This window comes from Perissodus microlepis, chromosome 6 (genome assembly GCF_051167445.1).
Source record: "Perissodus microlepis isolate ML-2025 ecotype Zambia chromosome 6, ASM5116744v1, whole genome shotgun sequence".
NCBI classification, from domain to species: Eukaryota; Metazoa; Chordata; class Actinopteri; order Cichliformes; family Cichlidae; genus Perissodus; species Perissodus microlepis.
Window position 1 is genome coordinate 3,895,711 of NC_140466.1, and position 22,129 is coordinate 3,917,839.

Below are 22,129 nucleotides of genomic sequence, written 5' to 3' on the forward strand. Positions count from 1 at the left end.
GTGAAGGGCGTTTCCGTAACAGGTGGTAGAGACAAATTTCTCACGACAGTGTGCTCGACAAAATGTTTATCTTCGCTTCCTCTTTTTTTTGGCAATTCCTTAAATCCTTCACTTTTCACTTCATTAAAAAGAAATGTGAGAATTTTATTGAAGGGAAAAAAGATGGAAAAAAGTAGAAATAGCTCTTGATTGATGAGCTAGGACCCCGGACCCCTCATAAATTAGATCTAAATGTTTTCACAAGAGCTCCAGCCGAGTCTTTTGAACAAAACAGCTACAACCGGTTTGCGGTTATTCAGTCTACTGAGTCAACAAAAGAAACTAAACAGAATAGGAGTCAGCACAGTGATTTCCTTCAAGGACTTCTTAACATTTTTATTTTATTGGATTTCTGCTTTTTGTTTTTCAGGTTTAAAATATATATTTTTTAAATATAGTAAATGAAGTGTGTGAAAGCTTTCCACATCCACACAGTGATTGTTGTTTACAGCTACAGCACCATAAATGCATAAGAAGAAGGTTTTAAAATCGTGGTGGGTGGTGTTTAGCTAAAAATGAGGAACTTGTGGAAAAACTTGTAAGAACAGCCTGCTGTTCTCTTTGAAGCTTGAAAGTAAAAGCTGCATAAACTGTTCCATAGTATAAAATATTTGTTTACAAGGAAGCTTTCAGGTTGTTTTTAATATATATAAAACTATTAACAAGTAAACATAAGTTGTTCTCATCACATGGAGTTTGAGTCATGAGGGGCGATCTGGCTGAGAAACAGGGACACGACACGCTCGTGTGGTGCAGGCTGACCCGCCCATAGAGCTCACTTTGAATTACCGCTGTTTTGACACAGCAGAGACTTTGAATAAAAACAAATAACTCCATCCTGAATAAAATACAATTTTAAACACTTTAAACTGATCAGATTATAAATAAAGAGGGTTCATTTTCCAACATGCATCTCTATAATAAAGATTATTTTTTTAAAATAGAGGAGTCGCCACCAGCTACAAGCTTGAAATTTAACTGGTCCTTCTGAGTGCATCTTTGTAAATATAATCATATGATAGTAAGTATTATAATAACATCCAAATGCTCTTGTGCTGACGACGAGATGCAAAACAAACTTCTTCTTCTTCACTTCTTCACTTCCTGCCACCATCGACCCACTTCAGTTTGCTTACCGGACTAATTGTTCCACAGACGATGCCATATCTACCTGCTCCACACATCCCTGAGTCACCTGGACGCTGGCAGAGGGAATTATGTTAGGATGCTGTTCATGGACTACAGTTCAGCATTCAACACAATAATTCCCTCTAAGCTTTTCACCAAGTTGACGGATCTAGGACTCAGCTCATCACTGTGTCAGTGGATCCTCAACTTCCTCACAGACAGACCCCAATCAGTGAGGGTGGGAAAACAAGTCTCCCCCTCCATCTCACTCAGCACTGGAGCGCCTCAGGGCTGTGTTTTAAGCCCCCTGCTGTACTCACTGTACACTTATGACTGTGTAGCCACATCAGACACCACCTCCATTGTCAAGTTTGCTGACGACACTGCTGTTGTGGGCCTGATCTCCGACAACATCGAGACGGCCTACCTGGAGGAGATTAGGAACCTGGAGAACTGGTGCCAGGAGAATAACCTCCTCCTAAATGTCAGCAAGACTAAGGAGCTGATCGTGGACTTCACTACAAAGCAGGCGAGGAATTACAAGCCCCCCTGGCACGCCAGTGGAGAGAGTGGACAGTTTCCGATACCTGGGTGTCCACATCACTCAGGACCTGTGATGGTCCTGTCACATCAACACCCTGGTTAAGAAAGCCCGTCAGCGTCTCTTCTTCCTCAGAAGACTTAGAGACTTCCATCTGCCACTGAAGGTGCTCAAGGACTTTTACTCCTGCACCATCGAGAGCATCCTGACGGGAAACATCTGCACCTGGTTTGGGAACAGCACCAAGCAGGACAGGCGAGATCTGCAAAGAGTGGGGCGCTCGGCCGAACGCATCATTCAATCAGAGCTCCCTGACCTGCTGTCCATCTACACCAAGCGGTGCAAGTCCAAAGCTAGGAAGATTATGATGGACCTCTCATCCCAACAATGGACTCTTCTCACTGTTGAGGTCTGGGAAGCGCTTCCGCTCCCTTAAGGCCAAAACAGAGAGAATGAGGAGGAGCTTCTTTCCCCAGGCTATTCGGGCCCTGAACCAGGTGTAGGACTGGACTCTCCCACACACGTCACTATAAGACTGGACTCTCACACACATCACATCACCACACGCACTCTGTTTTTTCTTCATGCACACTTCCTATAATTTATAATCTCTTTCTGCTATTTGCACATTTTTTACTGTAAATTTCTAAATTAAATCTGTAAATTTTGTATAACCTGTAAATTGTAAATACTGTAAAACCTCTGTCATTTAATGGTCGGGCATTGCATTGCACAGCTACAAGCATTTCACCTCATGTCATACTGTGTATGGTTGTGTGTGTGACAAATAAAATTTGAATTTGAATTTGAAACTTGTCTCTCGGTGGTCTGGTCTACTGCCTGGCATTTAGGAGACTTTTGTCTTTACTTCTACCATTCAGCACTATTAAGTGTGCAAGGAGAATCCATCTTACTGCTTCTGTTGCTCTTTGGTTCTCTGAGAAATTTGGGGTAATGAATGTAACAGTTGGGCTGTAATGTTTCCTGTATTGCATTAATGCAGTATTTGAGATCTGAAAGACTTTTCCTTTGGCCTACAACACTGTGTAGAGTGCAACATAATTTTAGACTCATCGCTGATCCTTATCACAGAGAACTAAGGAGTAAGCAAACAAGATGCCTCAAACGCAGACGACTTTAAATGCAGTCTTTCTTGGAAAGTATTAATGTGTTAACACAATAATCACATTTTCCACAGTCTGGCATATTATTAGAAATGTTTTATTGGTGATTTTTTATCAATCAATTTGCGGTTGATTAAACATCCTGTTTAATCGAGCATCAGGCTTTTGAACCTTGAGTGAAAAGTCCACCACTGGGCAGCCCTGCGTTATGCAGCCCAGAGAAACGATGTCCACATGTGAGGAGAGATACAGAGCTACGTTTTCTGGCGTGACTCCTCCACTGGCTTCTATCAGAAGAGCAGAGAACTCCTCCTTCAGTGCCTGAGCTGTGACTCGGAGCTCCTGCAGGTGAAAGAGGAGAAGTGTAACCATGGAACAAAAACAACAATCACCCTGGGTTCGTGTTTCTATAATATTCGCCACCTGAGGTTGAAAGTTGTCCAGCATGATGACATCTGCTCCCGCTCTGGCTGCCTCCCTGCCCTCCTCTGCTGAACGACACTCCACCTCAATCTTGCTGCTGAAGCCGCACACCGAGCGGGCAGCTTTCACCGCCTGGGGAGCAAACAGGGTTCTGCGTTTGTGTTTGTCTGCTTTTTAGTGAGCACAGCTGACCTGATGAGAGCTGTGAGGCCTGAGCTACAGAATCTAGATAAAGGAAAGTAAAACAGACAAGCTTCCTCTTTGCTTTCCTGTGCAAAGAGGATGACTGCTTTCGGTAATCTCATGACCTCTTGTGAATCCCAGTGTTTTAAAATAAAATAATTTCACCACTTTTGTAAAACTATGTTAAAAAATTATGTTAAGGCTAAAAATCCCATAAAAACTAAACAGAATTTTACATAGATTAATCTAAAAATTCAACTCAGGAATATATTTTTTGCCTAGGTGTAGCATCCTCTCAAATATAACCTTAGAAACAAAATGCAAACACAGGTATGCAGACTGATACTGCCAGTCGCTGCTTTCGTCATTTTTCCTCAGTCTTCTGCTTCTGTTATTACTCACACTTCTTGTGATGTATTCTTGTTTTGCTTCCTCTTTCAGGGTTTATTTATTGTTGAATTTCGGTAACAGCAAAAAAAAAACCAACCAAAAAAACCAAACCCTTCCTTCTCACGTATTTTTGCCTGCTTCAGTCTCCTGCATTGAGTCCCCTCTCTGCCAACACATGACAGACGGCATCAAAAACAAAAGAAAACATGTCTACATGTAATCCTACATGTTGCAAACAGAAACATGCCCCTTTGACAGTCAAAACCGTTACCTCAAGCTTTTGGTTTTGAATGTGCAGGCTGTCTGAGGTTTGTTGTTGATATAAAGTTCCCTGAGGTAACTGTAAATTTACAAAACAAATCTATGGGGTGTTTTTGCCTTCATTGTATACTTACAGTGAAGACAGACAAAGAATGTTAGGAAGGGGAGCAAGGAGGGCACAGAAAATCAAAATATTTCATTAGAAACAGTGCAGCAGTATTGAAAATATTGATTCTCAAAACCTTTTCAAAACTATAGGAGTAGCTTTTTGATGGATGCATTCTTTCTAAAGCTGGCAGGGGCAGGAACTCTGGTTGCAAAAATAAATCAGACGGTATAGAAGTCTATTAAGAAATAATCATTTTATCACCTCAGATAATACTTTCCTGGTTTTATGGTCTGAAACTGAAAACATGATTTTTTTTTATTTTCTTATTTTTGTCAATTTTATAAACAAATAGAGTAAAATAAAGATAACCCCAAACAAACCTGAATCTTCAGGTCCCAGAAACCACTGGGTGATATCATGGTGGCTCCATCTATCTGTTATATACAGCCTATAGACGTTTCATGAAGCCCTGCTGTCTCTTGTTGATAGTTTTTGAGGCTTTTGAATCAGGTCTTCAAAATTCAGGATCCAACGTTATCAAAGACATTACTTTAAGTCTGCTGAACTTTATGCTGGAGTTTAGATTACTTAAATTTTATGTACTGATCTTTGATGCCCACCTCTGTGATACTTCCCGATGCCCACACATGATTGTCCTTTAACATCACCATCCCACTCAAATCTTGTCTGTGCATGGACACGCCGCCAACCAACATGGCATATTTCTCCACCAGACGAAAGCCCGGAGTAGTCTTACGCGTGCCAGCCACCTCCCCGTGCCAGCCGTGTGCCTTTGCAATAGCCTGGAGCTGAGAGCAGCGGGTGGCAATGCCCGATGCCCGTGCCAGGCAGTTAAGAGCCGGTCGTTCCCCGAGGAGGAGGGCGTTTGCCGGGCCCCTCACCACAGCCGTCAGGGTGACAGCATCTTCACCTGTGGATAAAAGCAGGTAATATAAAAACGGATCTGAATAAAAGTCTGTAATTTACTTTGAGAGTAATTTACAAGAAGAAAACTGAATTTTCACTTTATGGAAAAAAAACTTTTATTCGTTCCCTGTTGAGTGGTTGATGTCATTTCCTGTTCCTATACTTTCAGCAGATATGTCGTTATGCTATTAATCTTCTTTTAGTGTTGTGTTTTGCCTTTTGGCTCCATTGTTGTTTTCCTACCAAAGATAGTTCTGTAGTTACTTGGAAATATTTTGGGATTTTGCTTCAGGTATACTGTATGCCCACATTTTAGTGTGTATGTGACACAGCTCTGATTAGGAATTGATTACTGTAACTGGGAACTACAGTTGCATTATATGTAGTCCTCTCAACAGATACATTAAATGTAGTAAACTGAGAAAATATTAAGCATATAAAAACATAGGCGCAGGTTTTGGATGTATGCATTCTTTGAAAACATGAAAACGTGATTTTTTTGGGGGTTTTTTTGTTTTTGTAAGTTGTATTAGCAAATAGAGTAAAATAAAGATAAAGAAAACCCAGAAACCAAACTTGAGGGTTCAGATTGGAATCCCACAAACCACTGGGTGATTTCATGGTGGCTCCATTTATCTTTTTTTATACAGTTTTTAGACGTTTCATGAAGCCCTGCTGTCTCTTGTTGAAAGTTTTTGAGGCTTTAGAATTAATTTAAAGGGGGGCTGTTAGTTAGGGGGCCAAGGAGCTGGTGGTGGACTTCTGGAAATGCAGACCCATCACACTGACGCCAGTGAACATCCAGGGAGTGGACATTGAGGTAGTGGACTCTTATAGGTATCTGGGAGTTCACCTGAATAATAGACTGGACTGTAGCCACAACACTGATGCTCTTTACAGCAAGGGTCAGAGCAGACTCCACCTGCTGAGGCGGCTGAGGCCATTTGGAGTCCAGGGAGCGCTTCTAAAGACCTTCTATGACTCTGTGGTGGCATCTGTCATATTTTAGTGTTGTATGTTGGAGCAGCAGTTTATCGGCAGCTGAGAGGAAGAGGTTAGATAAACTCATCAGGAAGGCCGGCTCTGTTCTGGGATGCACCCTGGACCCAGTGCAGGTGGTGGGAGACAGAAGGACTCTGGCCAAAATAACATCTCTGATGGACAGAGTCTCCCACCCCATGCATGTAAATGTTGCTGAACTGCAGAGCTGCTTCAGTGACAGACTGCTGCATCCTCGATGCATGAAGGAGCGTTTCTGCAGGTCCCTCCTCCCTGCAGCTGTCAGACTGTACAATCAAAACTGCTCCCAACAAACAGATGTTTACATCAGTGCTGTAACTTGACTAATCAACTGAACAACTACTACTGTTATAACTTGCACACTACTTTTCTCAGTTTATATATACTAACTTATTGGAAGTTGTATGTCTACTTTTAAATGCACAGGTACAATACACAATCTGTACTTTTGTAATTATTCTAAATATTCTTAACTATTTAAACATCTTTCAGTATCCTGCTCTGTTTGCACTCTACAACCTGGGTTTGCCATTTATCTGTACTCTAATTATAAAAACTGTACAGAACTCTGTTTTGGTAACTATTCTCCATGATGTAAATATGTAAAAATTGTGTGTGTTTCTGTTCTGTTTGTATATGTGGGTTTTGGGGGTTTTTTTTTGCTGCTGTTACAACCAAATTTCCTCTTGTGGGACAATTAAACTATTATTCTATTCTATTCAGTTAAATTATTTTCTGTTATATATTTACTGTTGTTCATATTAAACATGGCCAAACTTTCAGATGATGATTATGTCAGAGTATGAACAATTAATCTGTGTGAGCTGAAGGCTGGTGACTGTTCACTCAACCTTAGCTATCTTTTTTAACTCTTTGTCCTTTTCGAAGTCAAAGAGAGTAATGATCTAATATCAGTGTTTTGATCAATCAAACGGCTGGAGATGAGCACAGAAACATCACCCACCTGCTGTTCAAACTTTCTGTTTAAACATCAGCCAATCAGAGGAAAGTTGTCTTAAGCGGGGATGGGTTAAATAGCTTGTTTCAGACTGGATGAGCTGAGAGGTCACACCAAGATCCAGTGTAAAACAAATAAGGATTATTTTGAACTGTGAATCATGCAAAGCTACTCTGGTTCCTTTTTGCTAAAGCATATAGTTAGGGCTGGACCAGGTGACCCCGAATCCTCCCTTAGTTATGCTGCACTAGACATAGGCTGCCGGGGGATTCCCAAGATGCATTGAGTTTTTCCTTTCCAGTCACCTTTCTCACTCACTATGTATTAATAGACCTCTCTGCATTGAATCATATCTGTTATTAACCTCTGTCTCTCTTCCACAGCATGTCTTTTATCCTGTCTTCCTTCTCTCACCCCAACCGGTCGCAGCAGATGGCCGCCCCTCCCTGAGCCTGGTTCTGCTGGAGGTTTCTTCCTGTTAAAAGGGAGTTTTTCCTTCCCACTGTCGCCAAAGTGCTTGCTCATAGGGGGTCATATTATTGTTGGGTTTTTCTCTGTATCTATGAAGCGCCTTGAGGCGACTTTTGTTGTGATTTGGCGCTATATAAATAAAATTGAATTGAATTGAATTGAATTGAATTGGTGTCCAGTAAAAAAAAAGTATATGGAGCTGGGAATGAGCAGAAAAAAAAACCCCTCCAAAAAACTCAAACACACTCGATAGTGCTGAATGTTTCACACCCACCCATGACAGTAAATAGTCATGTCTTCTACACCTACGTCAACTTTAAGTTTCCTGGGACTTTCACATTATCAGGGTTTTTTTCTCCCTCAGACCTTCAACCATTGAATCATCAGAGCTTCAGAGGACAGAAAGTCTCTAAAAGTAACAAGTGGGGCAATAGAGGCGGCAGCAAGTTAGCTTTATGTGGTTTCACACCTTTTCTGTTAGATGTTAAACTGGCTTCTGAAGGCCCATAGAATAAATGATACATTTCCATTCATTATCTGCTATCTGACTCATGTGTTGTTCTTTGCTACAGCAAAGGTCACAAACACAAATTCACAGAACTTTTCTTGTATTTTACTGCTATGGAAGGAACTATGCAACACCTACCGATCTCAGTTCCTTCCTGGTAAATCCAGTCCACTGTGCAGCCCACTTCAGTGAACACTGCTGTGAAGAAGGGACACCCAGCTAGGATGCTGTGTGGAGTTTTACACAGCAACCTTGCTTCCACTTCCCGTGAGCCCACACACACTCCTGCAGGATCAAAGTTTGGCGTGTCCTCTGCCAGCCACTCCCGTGCCAGCCGGGTCAGGGTGTGGTGTGGGACTGAGTGCACAGCCGGGTGTCGGCATGGTGGAGACATACTACAAATGAGAGAAAAGAAAGTGATGAGAAACTTTAGTTGCTGGGAATGTTGACATGAAAATGAGAAATGAAAGCTGATCATAAGTCAAAAAGTCAAAGTGCTTTCTTGTCCTTTAATGACAACATGAATGAATGATTTGAGTCAATTCTGAGCATGGAGACAATCTAAATCTTGTTCATTTTTCTTTCTAGTAAAGAATGGTAGTGAAGGAATTATAGAAAATCACAAATAGTGGATATTAATCTTTATATTGCCATCAAAAACAGTTAGAAAGAGAATAGTACCTGTGAAAACCTCAAGGAACAGAAATCTAGTGGCACATACTTTCATCCACATGCAAAAGTGAAGATCAATGACTGACACTGTGTGTATATACACAGGTGTACATTTTCATAAACATCATTTCCATCTTATTTGTAAAGCTGTTACTGAGTTTTTATCTGAGCCATTGTGGAATTCTGCCTTCTTTCATTTGCACACAAAAAGAGAGTTTCACTGTGGAGAGATTGTATTTGTCTGATATTAGCTTCTTTTCACTGGATGTGTATTAAATTCCGAACTTAATTAAAATGCTTCATCTTTCACACAAAGTTCTACAATCAGGCCACATCATAGCTTAAATACTTCATATGACAGTAGAGTTCTTCACTCTCACACTGTGGTTCTTCCTCGGGCCCTTCTCCTGTGGAACCAGCTCTCAGTTTTGATTCAGGACAGGATTTAAATCGTTAGTTATCCTGATATAGGCTCAGACTACTGTAAGACTTCCCATGGTGCAGTGCACATTTTCCTCTATTACCCTCTTTATTTGTACACTTTCACTAAATGTCATTAACTTTTGCGTTCACTCTCCTGAAGTTTGTGTCCTTCTCTCTTTGTATGCTGTCGCTCACCTGTAACTGGGCCCAGCAGATGGCTGCCCCTCCCTGGTGTTGGCCTCTTCCTGTTATATGGGAGTTCTTTCTCTCTACCATCGTCACATTTTTGCTTTCAGGTGGACATAGGTATATAATTAAAGTAACAACTTCATTTAAGTGCTATTAAATGATGTGAAAATGAGACACTAATTCTAGAAGTGGAGAAGAGGAAATGTGTTTTTCTCGGGGGAGGCGGGACAATCTTAGTCTTCAGCTCAGTGAGGTAATTTGTTCTGAAAAAGTTCAGAACAAAGGGCAGAGGAGGGGGAAGGAGTGAGGGGAAGAGAGATATGGTGAAATCAGCAAAAGATCCCTGTGTGATACACTGTATTACTCATGCTGTTAGTTTAATCCACTTCTACACGTTCAATCTGATTTTCTACAGATGAAAAACGTGTGGTTTTTCTGACAGTTTTGTCCTGTTAAATAGTGGATGTTCTTCCTCCCCACTATCACTGAGTAGTGTTCGCAGCCTTTCAACATAAAGCATCTGGAATCTGGAGATTGGCACTATATAAACACAAGTAAATTGATTCAGGACATGTGCATTTGCCTGATTCCTATGCACGTGAACAATTTTGTCATTCAAAAGACACTCAGACATTCATGTGATTTTAACATATAACTCTGGCTGAGGCATGGCAGTGAAAAACAAGAAGTGCTGTTTCATCACTGGGTGTTGTGTTGTGTAATCTTGTAATCTTTTGTAATCTTGGTTCAGGATTCAAAACTAAAACTAAAAAAAAGACAAAGAAAAAGTCAGGTCAAAGTTCAGAACCAATGAGTCTCACAGACGTTTGAAACAAGATGAAAGCTGCACCCACGATTACAAAAAAAGTTTTATCAAGTTGATTTGAAGCCAGCGGACACATTAATCAAACAAATATTCGTTTAAGGAAGGCTTGGATTCAAGTTTAAACTGAATTCTGGCAGATCAGATGATCTTACTGCCACATCCTAAACTTACATCAGATGATAGCATTAATGATTTAGGTCCCTGAACAGAGCTGAACTGCTAAATATGAATTACTGCAGGTGAGAATATCCTCTTATTGTGACTGTAGTGGCTCTCACTAACAGATGGGTTTACAAGTAAACAGAAAATATATACAAAAAGAAGAAATAAAACTTCTATGGGAATGTTTTTGTTAATTTTGTCACGGTTCTGGGTCGCTGACCCAGCGTTTTGAGTTTATTGTTATTATTTTCTAGTTTCTCCTGATTTTGTATTAGTTCTTAGCGTTTAGTTCTTGTATTTAGTGTTTTATTGTTCCTAAATGTGTTCTCCCCCGCTGTGCTCTGTTTATGTCCCCAAGTTTGTGTTGTAGAACAGTTTGTGAATTTCCTGTTTTACTTTGAAGGTCTGTGTCTCGTCGTGTCTAATTAGGTTCAGCTGTGTTCCCCTCTGGCGTGTCATTCCCTCGTTACCTTGTGTGTATTTATAGTGTGTGCCTGTCTATGTTTGTTGTCTGCTTGTCTGTGTAATTTGGTAAACCTCTGTGGCTCTCTGCTCTCTATTCTCCGTGTCCTTATGTTTTCAGGTTTGTTCATTAATTCTTCCCAATCTAGGTTTTAGTTGCTCCCTGTCCATGACAAATTTTGTCATATAAAAAATTATATAAAGAGTTTTTCATGTAAAACAAATTTAAACAGGAACATCTCCAGAAAGAACCAAAAAAGGGATACAATAAGACAACATTAAAATAAGATATGATAAATAATAAAACATAGTACAAGTACTAAAATGAATTCTAAAGTGTAACTCAATGCAATAAAAATGTTAATTTAAAACATTAATTAAAACAGTAATGATCAAAAGTAAAACGTCCTTATTAACCAGATTTTATTAAAACACTAAATGTACAGTTTTAATTCACATTTAAATGCTTTAAAACATGTTTTTTAACATTATCATTCCTTCAATCTAACCTTCACAAAAATATGTTGAGCAGAAGGATAATTACAATCACTGCGTATTCAAAGTCTGTTTTATGATTGGAACAGTGCGATAAAAGTAAATAAAATATTTACTTACGTCTCCTTCTCTATTAGCCAAAGTAGAAGTGCTGAGCACAGAGAGCCACTGGAAAAATGTTAACGTGGAATTTGACCCTAAGTCCATGATGGAATGTTTACAAGAGTTAACACTGCAGGCTTTCACAATGATCCTTTTGACCACGTCTGATTTAAAAGTTGCTGAGGTCAGGCTGCTTATTTGTAAAAATGACCTGCGATAAATTCAAAGTTTTCAGCCAATACATCCGAAAAACACGCCGAGACTTTTTAGTGTGTTAATAAAATATTACAGGTTAGAGATTCAGTGAATAAGCCACCTGGTCCTATTGTGATTAAAATAGATTAAGCATTATTCGACTTCTAGTAATTCTAGCATTTCAATAACATTGAACAGAACATATTTTTGTTTTTTTTGTTTTTTTAAGAGCCAAAGAGAAGTGAGTTTGAGCCCCTTTCCAGTGATACGGTTCAACAGTTTCTTTAACTCAAGGAAAACAAGCACAGGAGGGGATGTCAGCGAGGACAGCTGGGAGATTGGACAGGATGGAAGGAGATCTCACCGGGAGAGAGCAGAGTTTGGTTAGACCAGGTGAGACTATTAAAGAATCCACAAGGCGAGTCATGCAAGGTGAGCGAGGTTCCTCACCTGGAGATGTGTGGGAAGGATGATTATACAGAGCCACTGGTTTGCTTTGGGGTGGTAGATGAGGGCGATAGGAGGATGGGCAGGCACGCGAGTCACCCACTGGAGGGTTCAACAGGAAATGACTAGCTCAACAGGGACAGATAAAAGATTCTGAGGCCTGAACTGCTTTTCAGAAACTCATGAAACACCAGAAACCAGAGAGACAAGAACACTCAACTAGAGTGCTTAGAACAGCACAGGAAACCCACTAGGGACTGATTACCACTCTGAAGAGGCAGACACAGGGCCAAGGAGTGGGAACCCCGGGGCTCCTTCCTAGACTCAGAGACCGTAAGAAAATGAGGCCAACCAGTGCAGGAGCATGGCACATGCTGTATTAATCAGAATTTGTCATTCACACATTAAAAACATTATTATTGTTATTATTATTTTATAGTATTGTTCTGTTTATTTTTATCCTCCTGCTGCTAAACTAATTTCCCCTTGTGGGACAATAAAGAAATTGAATTGAATTGAAAAAAATGGTTTCCAAGGTAAAACTTGGAATATCTTTTATCTCTGCTTGGACTGGTTCCTTTAAATCTGCATGCTTCCAGCCAAAATTGGCTAAAAAAGAGAAAAGGTTTAACTATACCACACCTTGTTTTCCTGGAAAAAGAAGGAAGTGAAATTGTCAGAGCTGGATACTAATGCAGAGTTTCAACAGAATGAACATTTTTAAAATGCTGTGAGAGCAAAAACCTCATTATGCTCTTTCGACATGCAGGTGTGCGTCTGCAGGAACCGGCCCAAACAGAGATGTATAAAAATAAAAGCAATCGGTGGAAAGAGCCACTTTGCAACGTGGACCACTTATAAAGGGTAAAGGTTATTCATGGAGTCATTGCTAGTTAAGGTTAAATGAGTGCTTGCCTCAACAAGGCTCTGACTCTATGCCGGCCTGGCTAAACGATTGCATTTTTTCCATTTAGATTTATCACGTCCACATTATACAACTTTTTTGGAATTGGGTTTGTATTCCTTTTGGTCTTGTGACTGCTCTTAAAGCTATGTTTACATGTTTGTCATCTGTGAAGCTACATTTGTGATGGTTTATGATTAGAAGTGGTCTGTTTTAAAAAGACATTTTAAATCTCAAGAAGACTTTAACAAGATGAAGAATTTATATAATAATTAAAAACAAATCAGATATATTTTGACCCCTCGGGTGCATATGAGCCTCCTTAAAGCTTGATGACCTTGGCCAGAGATGTTTTATGTATTTCTGAGGGAGCTGTAAACTAAAAGGGAAAGATTTGGTTTTATTTTACTAATCTGCTTTATTTCTTTTTACGCCTTTTTTTTTAAAATTTGTTTCCAAGTTTGCATGTTAAACTGTATTGTTTGTTCTTATTCCTAATTTTATGATCTTTCTATTCCGTGCCTTGGAAAGAACTTTGTAACTTAACACATTTTTATTATCATCAACACCAGAGAGTGGTTCTTACAAGGCTCTTATTCACTCTTTGATTTGCAGTTTTGATTAGATGGAGGTAAAAATTTTATTTTTTTTTTTGCTGAAGTGTTTGTAAAGACAGGGACAAGGAGACCTGCTGTTTTCCCAGAAATCTCCCAGGTGTCTTCTAATCATAGAGCCATTTTTAACCTCACAATTGTGTAGCTGTTACTCCCTAGAAGTGCAGTTGTTAGACAAAGCATTGAACTGTTTCTGAATTTCCTCTTACAGGGCTTGCACAATTCTGTGGTCCCTGACTGGATTGAGAATCTACAACGTCTTTTATCATTGTAAAGATTTGTGTATGTTATTTACAAAAAAAAGAAGAAGAAGAAGAAAGAAAATTTGACCCCACATCTTTGTCTTTTGTCATTTTCACATCCATAGCTGTGAACTTTCTGCATAAACTCGTGAGTAGTGGTTAACAACACTGGTGTGTGTATATGTGACCCTGGTACATACATTCAGTTTAAATGTCTTTTCTGACTCTTGGAGTGAGAGTTTACAAAATGGACTTTATCTTTATTCAATATGGCCTAAAACTAGTGACGGACTCCGTGAAAGGCTCTTAGAAACACTTAGAAAAGTGTTTATTAAGGCCACAGATCAAAAAAGCTGAAGGTTGTTCTCTCATTAAGAGGCTGATCTCTTCTTGGAAACAGGTATGAAAGACAACACAGGTTACAACACAGTGAAAGTGATTAATCCAAAAGGAGGTAAACCAAACCCGTGAAGGTTACCACAGTGTAATTTCATTAAGAATTACAAAAATAAAACAGGAAGTTGCAAAACTGAAACCCAGCATCATGAGTTTCCTTGTTAAAGACTATTACTCACATTCTTACGCATGGAAATACATTGCATGTGTCTTTCACATTGAAAAAACCTAATCTTTCAGAATATATATTTGTCTATCTTTCAGATAGACAAATGATAAACGGCTAATCTCCTGTAACCAGATATTGTAACTACTATGTTTAAATGTAACAGAAACTGAGCATTTTTTGATTATTACATAAGATAATGTGATGAATTAGGAAAGAATCAGCTGTGATGAAATGCAGCGCTCTGTGACACACAGTCAATGAAACAATAGACAAACTTATGTTTGATGAAAGGTATCAAAAGCAGACTGTAGATTAAAAATGGCCTCCTATCACATCTCATCCAGTTTGGTAGGGATGTGACAGGAGACGGAGACAGTTGCTCCCCTTGACTTTTCCAACTTTTCCATTCTTCAGTCTCTTTTTTTCAATACATAAGCGTCACACTTCCATACTTTTTGTTCGGTGGCAGTTTTGAGTATTTGCTCAAGTCAACGTGCTGCTTTTCTGTAACCTGTACTGTTAGGAGACCTGGGTCATCGACCCGGAGTTTTGAGTTTTCATTATTATTGAACTTTGAATTTGATATTCTTTATCATTTCTAGTCTTTTGGTTTCTTTGTTAGAGTTCTGTCTTATTGTTTATGTCTCTGTGTTCTATAGTCGCTCTCCCCTGTCAGCTGTCGCCCCTTGTCAAGTCAGTGTTTCTGTGTTATGTTTCCTGTTTTACTTTGAAAGTCCGTGTCTCATGTTAATGTATCAGGTTTTGCTTCCCTTGTCTCGTCAGCCCTTATTTGTCCCAGCTGTGTTTCCCTCCTGTCTCTCATTCACTGATTGCTCCCTCTGTGTATTTAAGCCCTGTGTTTTCCTCTGTCTGTGATGTGATCTGCTGTCTAACATGCTGTGTGGTTTGTCTGCCAATTGGGTTGTTGCTTAGTTTATGTTCTCAGTTCAGTTAGGTTTCTGTTTTCTACCATCCAGCAATAAAGCTGAATAAAGCTTTGCTTCTGACTGTCAGCACATTGGGTCCTCCTTACCACCACTCCTGCCTGCACATCAGCCTACACACAACACGTACACATACATGCACATATCTGCACCACTTTTATTTTATGTTATGTTATTTTTTTTTCCCTCATCAGTTGCAGGACCAGTGGTGGAGGGGGGAGCAGGGGGTATGGAGGGGTGAGAGTTATCTTATATTGCTAGTAAAGCTTTAGGAGGCTGTAGTGGCCTTGGTTTTGTTGGTTTCATTTCTCTTTGCAAGAGAATCCTACCTTATTGCTTATGTTTGGGACTCTATAGACCCTTTTCCATTAGTACCTACTCCAATCAACTCTCCATGATTTGACCTGGAACAGCTGATTCCATAACAATTTAGTACCTCCAAATGTGCGTAGTTGTTTTCATATCAACACGTCGGAGGTCTTGTGGCGTAAGATAAAAGGCCTGGACTTGATTTGACGTGTGGTTCTTGCATTTGGAAGATTTTGCTGTGAACAGACAACATGTGGTCAAAAGAGCACTCCATGCAGGTGAAACAAGCCATCCTCAGGTGGGGTTGATTTTGGGGAATGTTGGGTGGCACAGGATTGCACAATTTACCTCAACTATGTCACCTTAACAACAATTAAGTGTATCTTTCATCATGCTTAGAACCTGAGACCATGTTGTAATATACTTATTCTATTCTTGTTGGATTTTTTTCATCTTTTTCCTTTCACAACCGTTGCACTGTTGTCTCTTTTATTGTGCTTGTTTTAAATGTGTGTATGATCTATTTGGTTTAAAAAAAAAAAAAAGGCCAGATCAAGGGAAGAGCTAGTGATATATGAAACCGTATCATCAGAGTTTAGGGTGGCAGTGATAAAAGTGTTTATATGGTAAATAAAAGTGAGAAGCGATACTTGTGGAACACCTGTACTGACAGCAAATGATACCTTGCCTGAACACTGTGGACTCTACTGCCTGAATACACCAGAAAGTCATTAATGATCAGACCACATCATATCTTAAAGATCTAACAGGGCTCTGTTGGTCATAACTCCTCCCCCTTTTGTGCAGTAACTCCTCCCCTTTTGTGAGTGTGGACGCTTCCTCTCTTTGCTCTTTAAATGCTTTGCTTCTTTTATTGATTTGCTTTGCTTCTTTTATTGATATTTATTTTATTTATTTTTTTTATTGATTTTTATGCTGTTTTTTTCCCTTTTTTCCATATGAGCTTACCTGCGATAGCTTCTGGACACTGGACGCTTATAGATCATTAGGACTAAAGTGTTCTTAACAGAAACAGCAACATTTTTATAGTTACCTTATCTTCAGCGCTCCGTGTGTCTGTGGCCTACACACAGCTGAAGCCTGATTACAGCGTCTGGGCACCGAACAGCCTCAATAGCCTGGAAAGGTGCTAACCGCTAGGCTATACTAGCAACAAGATGCCTTCCCTCTCCACAGATGACTACCACAGCCTCCTGCAGAAGATTGCAGTACTGGAGACAAAAATTCATCGCTTAGAAGTAAACGTGGAAGTAAATGGACTGTGTGGAAATGAAACAACCTTGCCTTTGATTCAAAACAATGGCGATGAGCAAGCTAGTACACAGCTAAGGAGCACAGATAACATGACCAAGAAAGTAGACTGTGCATTATAATAAATCCTCAAGCGATAATCCCCCCTTGGACTGTCTTGGTGCAAAACCAAGACATAAATCATGTCTCCTGGAAGGCGGAGGACGTATCACAGGCAGGGCACAGCGAGCTGAAATCTCTGAAACCGACTGGCCTTCACTTCCTACGAGACAGAGAAGCTCTTCTACCCCTGTATACAGGAGGAAACAGGACTGGACAACCGTGAATAGGAAGGTTAACAACAAACCTCCAAAACAACTGAATGTCAAACTGCAGAACAGATTTGCTCCACTATCAAAGGATCCTGGATCTACAGGGTGGGCCATTTATATGGATACACCGTAATAAAATGGGAATGGTTGGTGATATTAAAGTCCTGTTTGTGGCACATTAGTATATGTGAGGGGGCAAACTCCTCAAGATGGGTGGTGACCATGGTGGCCATTTAGAAGTCGGCCATCTTTGATACAACTTTTGTTTTTTCAATAGGAAGAGGGCCATGTGACACATCAAACTTATTGGTAATGTCACAAGAAAAACAATGGTCTGCTTGGTTTCAACGTAACTTTATTCTTTCATGAGTTATTTACAAGTTTCTCTTTGTTCACAGCTATTGACATGTCGAAGAGGTTAACACGTGAAGAGCGGATCGAAATTGATGATATTTGATATTTGATATCTGGTGAACGCAGTAACCGGGTCATTGCAGCAGATTTCAATGCAAGACACCCTACGAGACCACCCATCTCCCATGCTACAGTTAGCAAACTGCTTGCTAAGTGTCGTGAAACTGGTTCAGTGTTGGATTTGCCAAAATGTGGACGCAAGAAAACTGTCACTAATGAAGAAACATCAGTGGTTGTCCTAGCTTCATTCAGCAAGAGCCCACAGCGTAGCACTCGCCGCATGTCACTGGAGAGTGGCATTAGTCGAACATCCCTTCGGCGGATATTAGCTACTCACAAATGGTCCCCCAAACCCTTGACAGGCCATCCCCCTCCTCCCCCTCCCTTTCTCCCTCCTCCCCACACCTGAAATTCACTGACGAGATGATGGAGTAGGTCAATGCTGGGCTCAGATCTACCCCCCGGCCCAATCCCTTTTTGTCCCCCATAAACCCCCCACCAGAGCAGCCAAAGGTTCGCCATCGAGCTCGCCCTCAACAGAGCAATCGAAGTTACATTGCCCAGCCTCGCCCCCCTTAGTTCCTCCTTACCACGTGAGCACAGCCTTGAGTTTATGTTTTTAACTGAAACTTGGTTGGACCAAAGTAACAGTGGAGCTGTTCTCATCTAGACGACCCCTCCTAACTACAGTTTTATCAGTGAGGCCAGGGTGAGCAGGAGAGGAGGAGGGGTTGCTGTCTTAAAAAAGCGCTATATAAGAACCAGTCCATTTACCATTTATTTAATGAATCATTTCAATGTAAGCAGCTATCTCCTGGAAGTTTTCAGTCTTTTGAATATGTGGCTTTACAGCTGAAGGCCCCATTCAAAGTTGTGTTTCTTAGGCTACGTCCACACGTACATGGGTATTTTTGAAAACGGAGATTTTCCGTTTTCGTTTTAAAAAATAATCCCGTCCACACATAAACGCAGAAATGAAGGAAAACGCTGCTAGGAACATGCCAAAGCAACAGGTGGCGATATATTCCTAACCGTGTAGAAATGTTGGCCAATCAGAAGTCTAGAAGCCTCGGTGGGAAATAGTAAACAAGGATGGGGCATAGAAGCAGAACCGAGTCGTATGTGTGGAGGGACAGTAACTGTGTGTGTATATGTAAGCATTTAAACACTGCAGAGAGTACAATTAACAGTAACAGTATTGTAGAAATTCATTTCACCGAAACAATAACGTGGCACACAGTGTGACGTCAAAAAAGGCGCACACCTTTGACGCTGCGTTTCCTGCGTTTTCTCCGTTTTTCTCGTCCACACGTAAATGCAAAAACAGAGTTTTCAAAAATATCCACCCTGGCCGGAGTTTTTAAAAATCTCCGTTTTCAGTGACCAAAAACGCCGTTTACGTGTGGACGAAAGGTGCAAACGCATAGAAAAATCTGCGTTTTCAAAAATACCCGGGGACGTGTGGACGTAGCCTTAATGTTTACAGGCCTCCCAAATACTGCACAGACTTTTTTAATAATCTCAGTGAACTGCTGGCTGTGATCTGTGTTGATTTCAACTGTGTAATTATTGTTGGGGATTTTAACATCCATGTGGACAACCCTCAGGACAAAGGGACTAAAGACCTGAGTAATACTCTGGGCAACTTTGGGCTGACTCAGCATGTAACAGAGGCCACACATAATAAAGGACACACTCTTGACCTACTGATCTCCAAGGGCCTGAGCATTTCAAAGGTTACTGTGTCTGATGTGGGCCTGTCTGATCATTACTGTGTTTTCTTTGAAAGTAAAATTTCAGCCCACACTAATATATCAACAGCAGTGATCACAAAACGGTGTATAACTGAAAACAGTATTGAGATCTTTAACCAGGTCTTCCCATTAACACCTGACCTGTCCAGAGGTTCAGTCAATGAGCTCGTCAATAGCTTCAATGCTAAAATGTTAAATGTAATGGACACTATTGCTCCCATTAAGATGAAGGTTATCTCTGGAAGGAAAAAGTCTCCATGGAGAAACTCCACACTGGTGAAAAATGAAAAAAGAGAGTGTAGGAAAGCTGAGCGCAGATGGAGAAAAACAAACCTCCAGGTTCATTATGACATCTATAAAGAGAAACTTCACAATTATAATTTACAACTGAGGAGTGCAAGGAGGTCCTACTTCTCTCACATCATCACCAAAAACAGCCATAATGCTCGGGTCTTATTTTCTACAGTTGACAGGCTAACAAACCCTCCTGTGTCAGTGGCAGTTGAACTTCATTCAACCATGGCCTGCAATGACTTTGCCAAATTCTTCACAGAAAAAAAATCCAAAAGATTAGACAAGCAATTGGTACATCAACAGCAGATCCAGAATATGTACTGTGTCCACTGAAAAACTGTTTAAACGCCATCAAACAGTTTCAACCTATTAACAGCAAAGACCTGGAGGACATCTTAGGTCAACTGAACTCCTCCTGCTGTTTAGATGTCCTGCCAACAAGTTTTTTCAAAAAGGTCTCAAAGACTTTGGAGTCAGACCTGTTACAGATTGTCAACTTTTCTTTAATGTCAGGTGTGTTTCCAGAACGTCTAAAAACTGCTGTAATTAAACCTATACTGAAAAAGGACAATCTTGACAAGACACAAATGAACAACTACAGGCCGATCTCAAATCTCCCATTTTTAAGTAAGATCACTGAAAAAGCAGTTTCTCAACAGCTCAATTACTTCTTAAAACAGAATAACTGCTATGATGCCTTCCAGTCAGGTTTTAGACAGAACCACAGCACTGAAACCGCTCTGACCAAAGTGTTTAATGACATATGTCTGAATACAGACAGTGGAAAAATGTCAGTCTTAGTTTTACTGGATCTCAGTGCAGCATTTGATACAGTTGACCACAACATATTACTCAAACGACTGGAGAACTGGGCAGGTCTCTCGGGAACTGTACTAAACTGGTTCAAAACATACTTAGAAAACAGGAAATACTTTGTATCAATAGGTAACTTCACATCTGAGCAGACAAGTATCACATGTGGAGTTCCCCAAGGTTCCATCTTGGGACCCTTTCTGTTTAACATTTACATGCTCCCACTGGCACAGATTATAAAGAACAACAAAATAAACTATCACAGCTATGCAGATGACACACAAATATATATCACAATGTCACCAGGAGACCGAGGCCCTGTACAGGCTCTTGGTAAATGCATCGAGGAAATTAATGACTGGTTGTGCCACAATTTTCTCCAGCTAAACAAAAACAAAACTGAGGTAATAGTCTTTGGTGCCAAAGAAAAACGATTACAGGTCACCAGAGAACTTCAATCTATACACCTAAAAACCACAAACCAGGCGAGAAATTTGGGTGTAGTGATGGATGCAGACCTAAACTTAGAAAAACACATTAAGACAATAACAAAATCAACTTACTATCACCTCAAGAATATTTCAAGGATAAAAGATCTGATGTCTCAACAGGACCTGGAAAAACTAGTCCATGCATTCATCTTTAGTAGGCTTGATTACTGTAACAGCATCTTTACAGGTCTACCTAAAAAATCAGCCAGACAACTACAGCTCATTCAGAACTCTGCTGCTCGAGTCCTCACTAAGACCAAAAAAGTGGACCACATCAGTCCAGCTCTGAGGTCTTTACACTGGCTGCCTGTCCGTCAGAGGATAGACTTTAAAGTTCTGATGCTGGTCTATAAAGCTCTGAATGGTTTAGGACCAAAATACATCAGTGACCTCCTGACCCAGTATGAACCTTCCAGATCCCTCAGGTCATCTGGATCCGGTTTTTTATCAGTTCCCAGAGTCAGAACCAGACACGGAGAAGCTGCATTCAGCTTTTATGCTCCATATATCTGGAACAAACTCCCAGAAAGCCCCAGATCAGCTGAAACACTGTTTATTTAAATCCAGGTTGATCCTGTTCTCAGCTGCATTTGAATAAAACTCCAAATCCACACTTTTAAGCTTAAATTTCAAAACTTACATTTTAACTACTGATTTTATCTACTGTTCTGATTTTATCTACTGGTTTTTTTTAATCAATTTTAAATCATGCTTTTTATTTGTTTTTGTTTTTTAATGTCTCTGTAAAGCACTTTGAATCACCTTGTTGTTGACTTGTGCTATATAAATAAACTTGCCTTGCCTTGCCTTCACTTTTTAAAGTGTAGGCTTACTTCTGGTTTCTAGAGTTTCTAAAAGTAGAGAGCGTAAAATGCAGAGCCTTCAGCTATCAGACACCTCTACTGTGGTCCCAGTTTGAATTCAGGGCACCCTCTCTAATTTAAAATCTTTACATAAAGCTCATAGTTGGGGGGGCTAGCTAAGATTTCTATTTCTTCTCCACTCACCTCTTTTTACTTCCTCTGTGTTTTTATGTAATTTCTGTATTTTGTTCTTGTGTTTTTGTCTCTATGAACTCCTTTTTGAGCCTGGTTATACGAAAGGTCTCTTCCTGTTAAAAGAGACTTTTTCCTTCCGATCATCACAG

The 22,129-nt window shown here is 40.2% G+C and overlaps 1 protein-coding gene across 2 annotated transcripts; it reads right to left on the reverse strand.

The window, feature by feature from the left end:
• Positions 1-2,913: 2,913 nt before the first annotated feature.
• Positions 2,914-11,470, reverse strand: LOC146384842 (nicotinate-nucleotide pyrophosphorylase [carboxylating]-like). Of its 2 annotated transcripts, none has more exons than XM_084929945.1 (5): positions 11,432-11,470; positions 8,221-8,477; positions 4,819-5,129; positions 3,256-3,387; positions 2,914-3,174 (listed from the first exon to the last, which is right to left on the reverse strand). In XM_084929945.1, exons 2-5 carry the CDS (start codon positions 8,474-8,476, stop codon positions 2,947-2,949), a joined length of 927 nt encoding a protein of 308 aa, XP_084786071.1. In that variant the 5' UTR covers position 8,477; positions 11,432-11,470; the 3' UTR covers positions 2,914-2,946. The 2 variants fall into 2 exon arrangements, with proteins under 2 accessions (XP_084786071.1, XP_084786072.1); XM_084929946.1 differs by lacking the exon at positions 11,432-11,470 and adding an exon at positions 9,373-9,552.
• Positions 11,471-22,129: the final 10,659 nt, after the last annotated feature.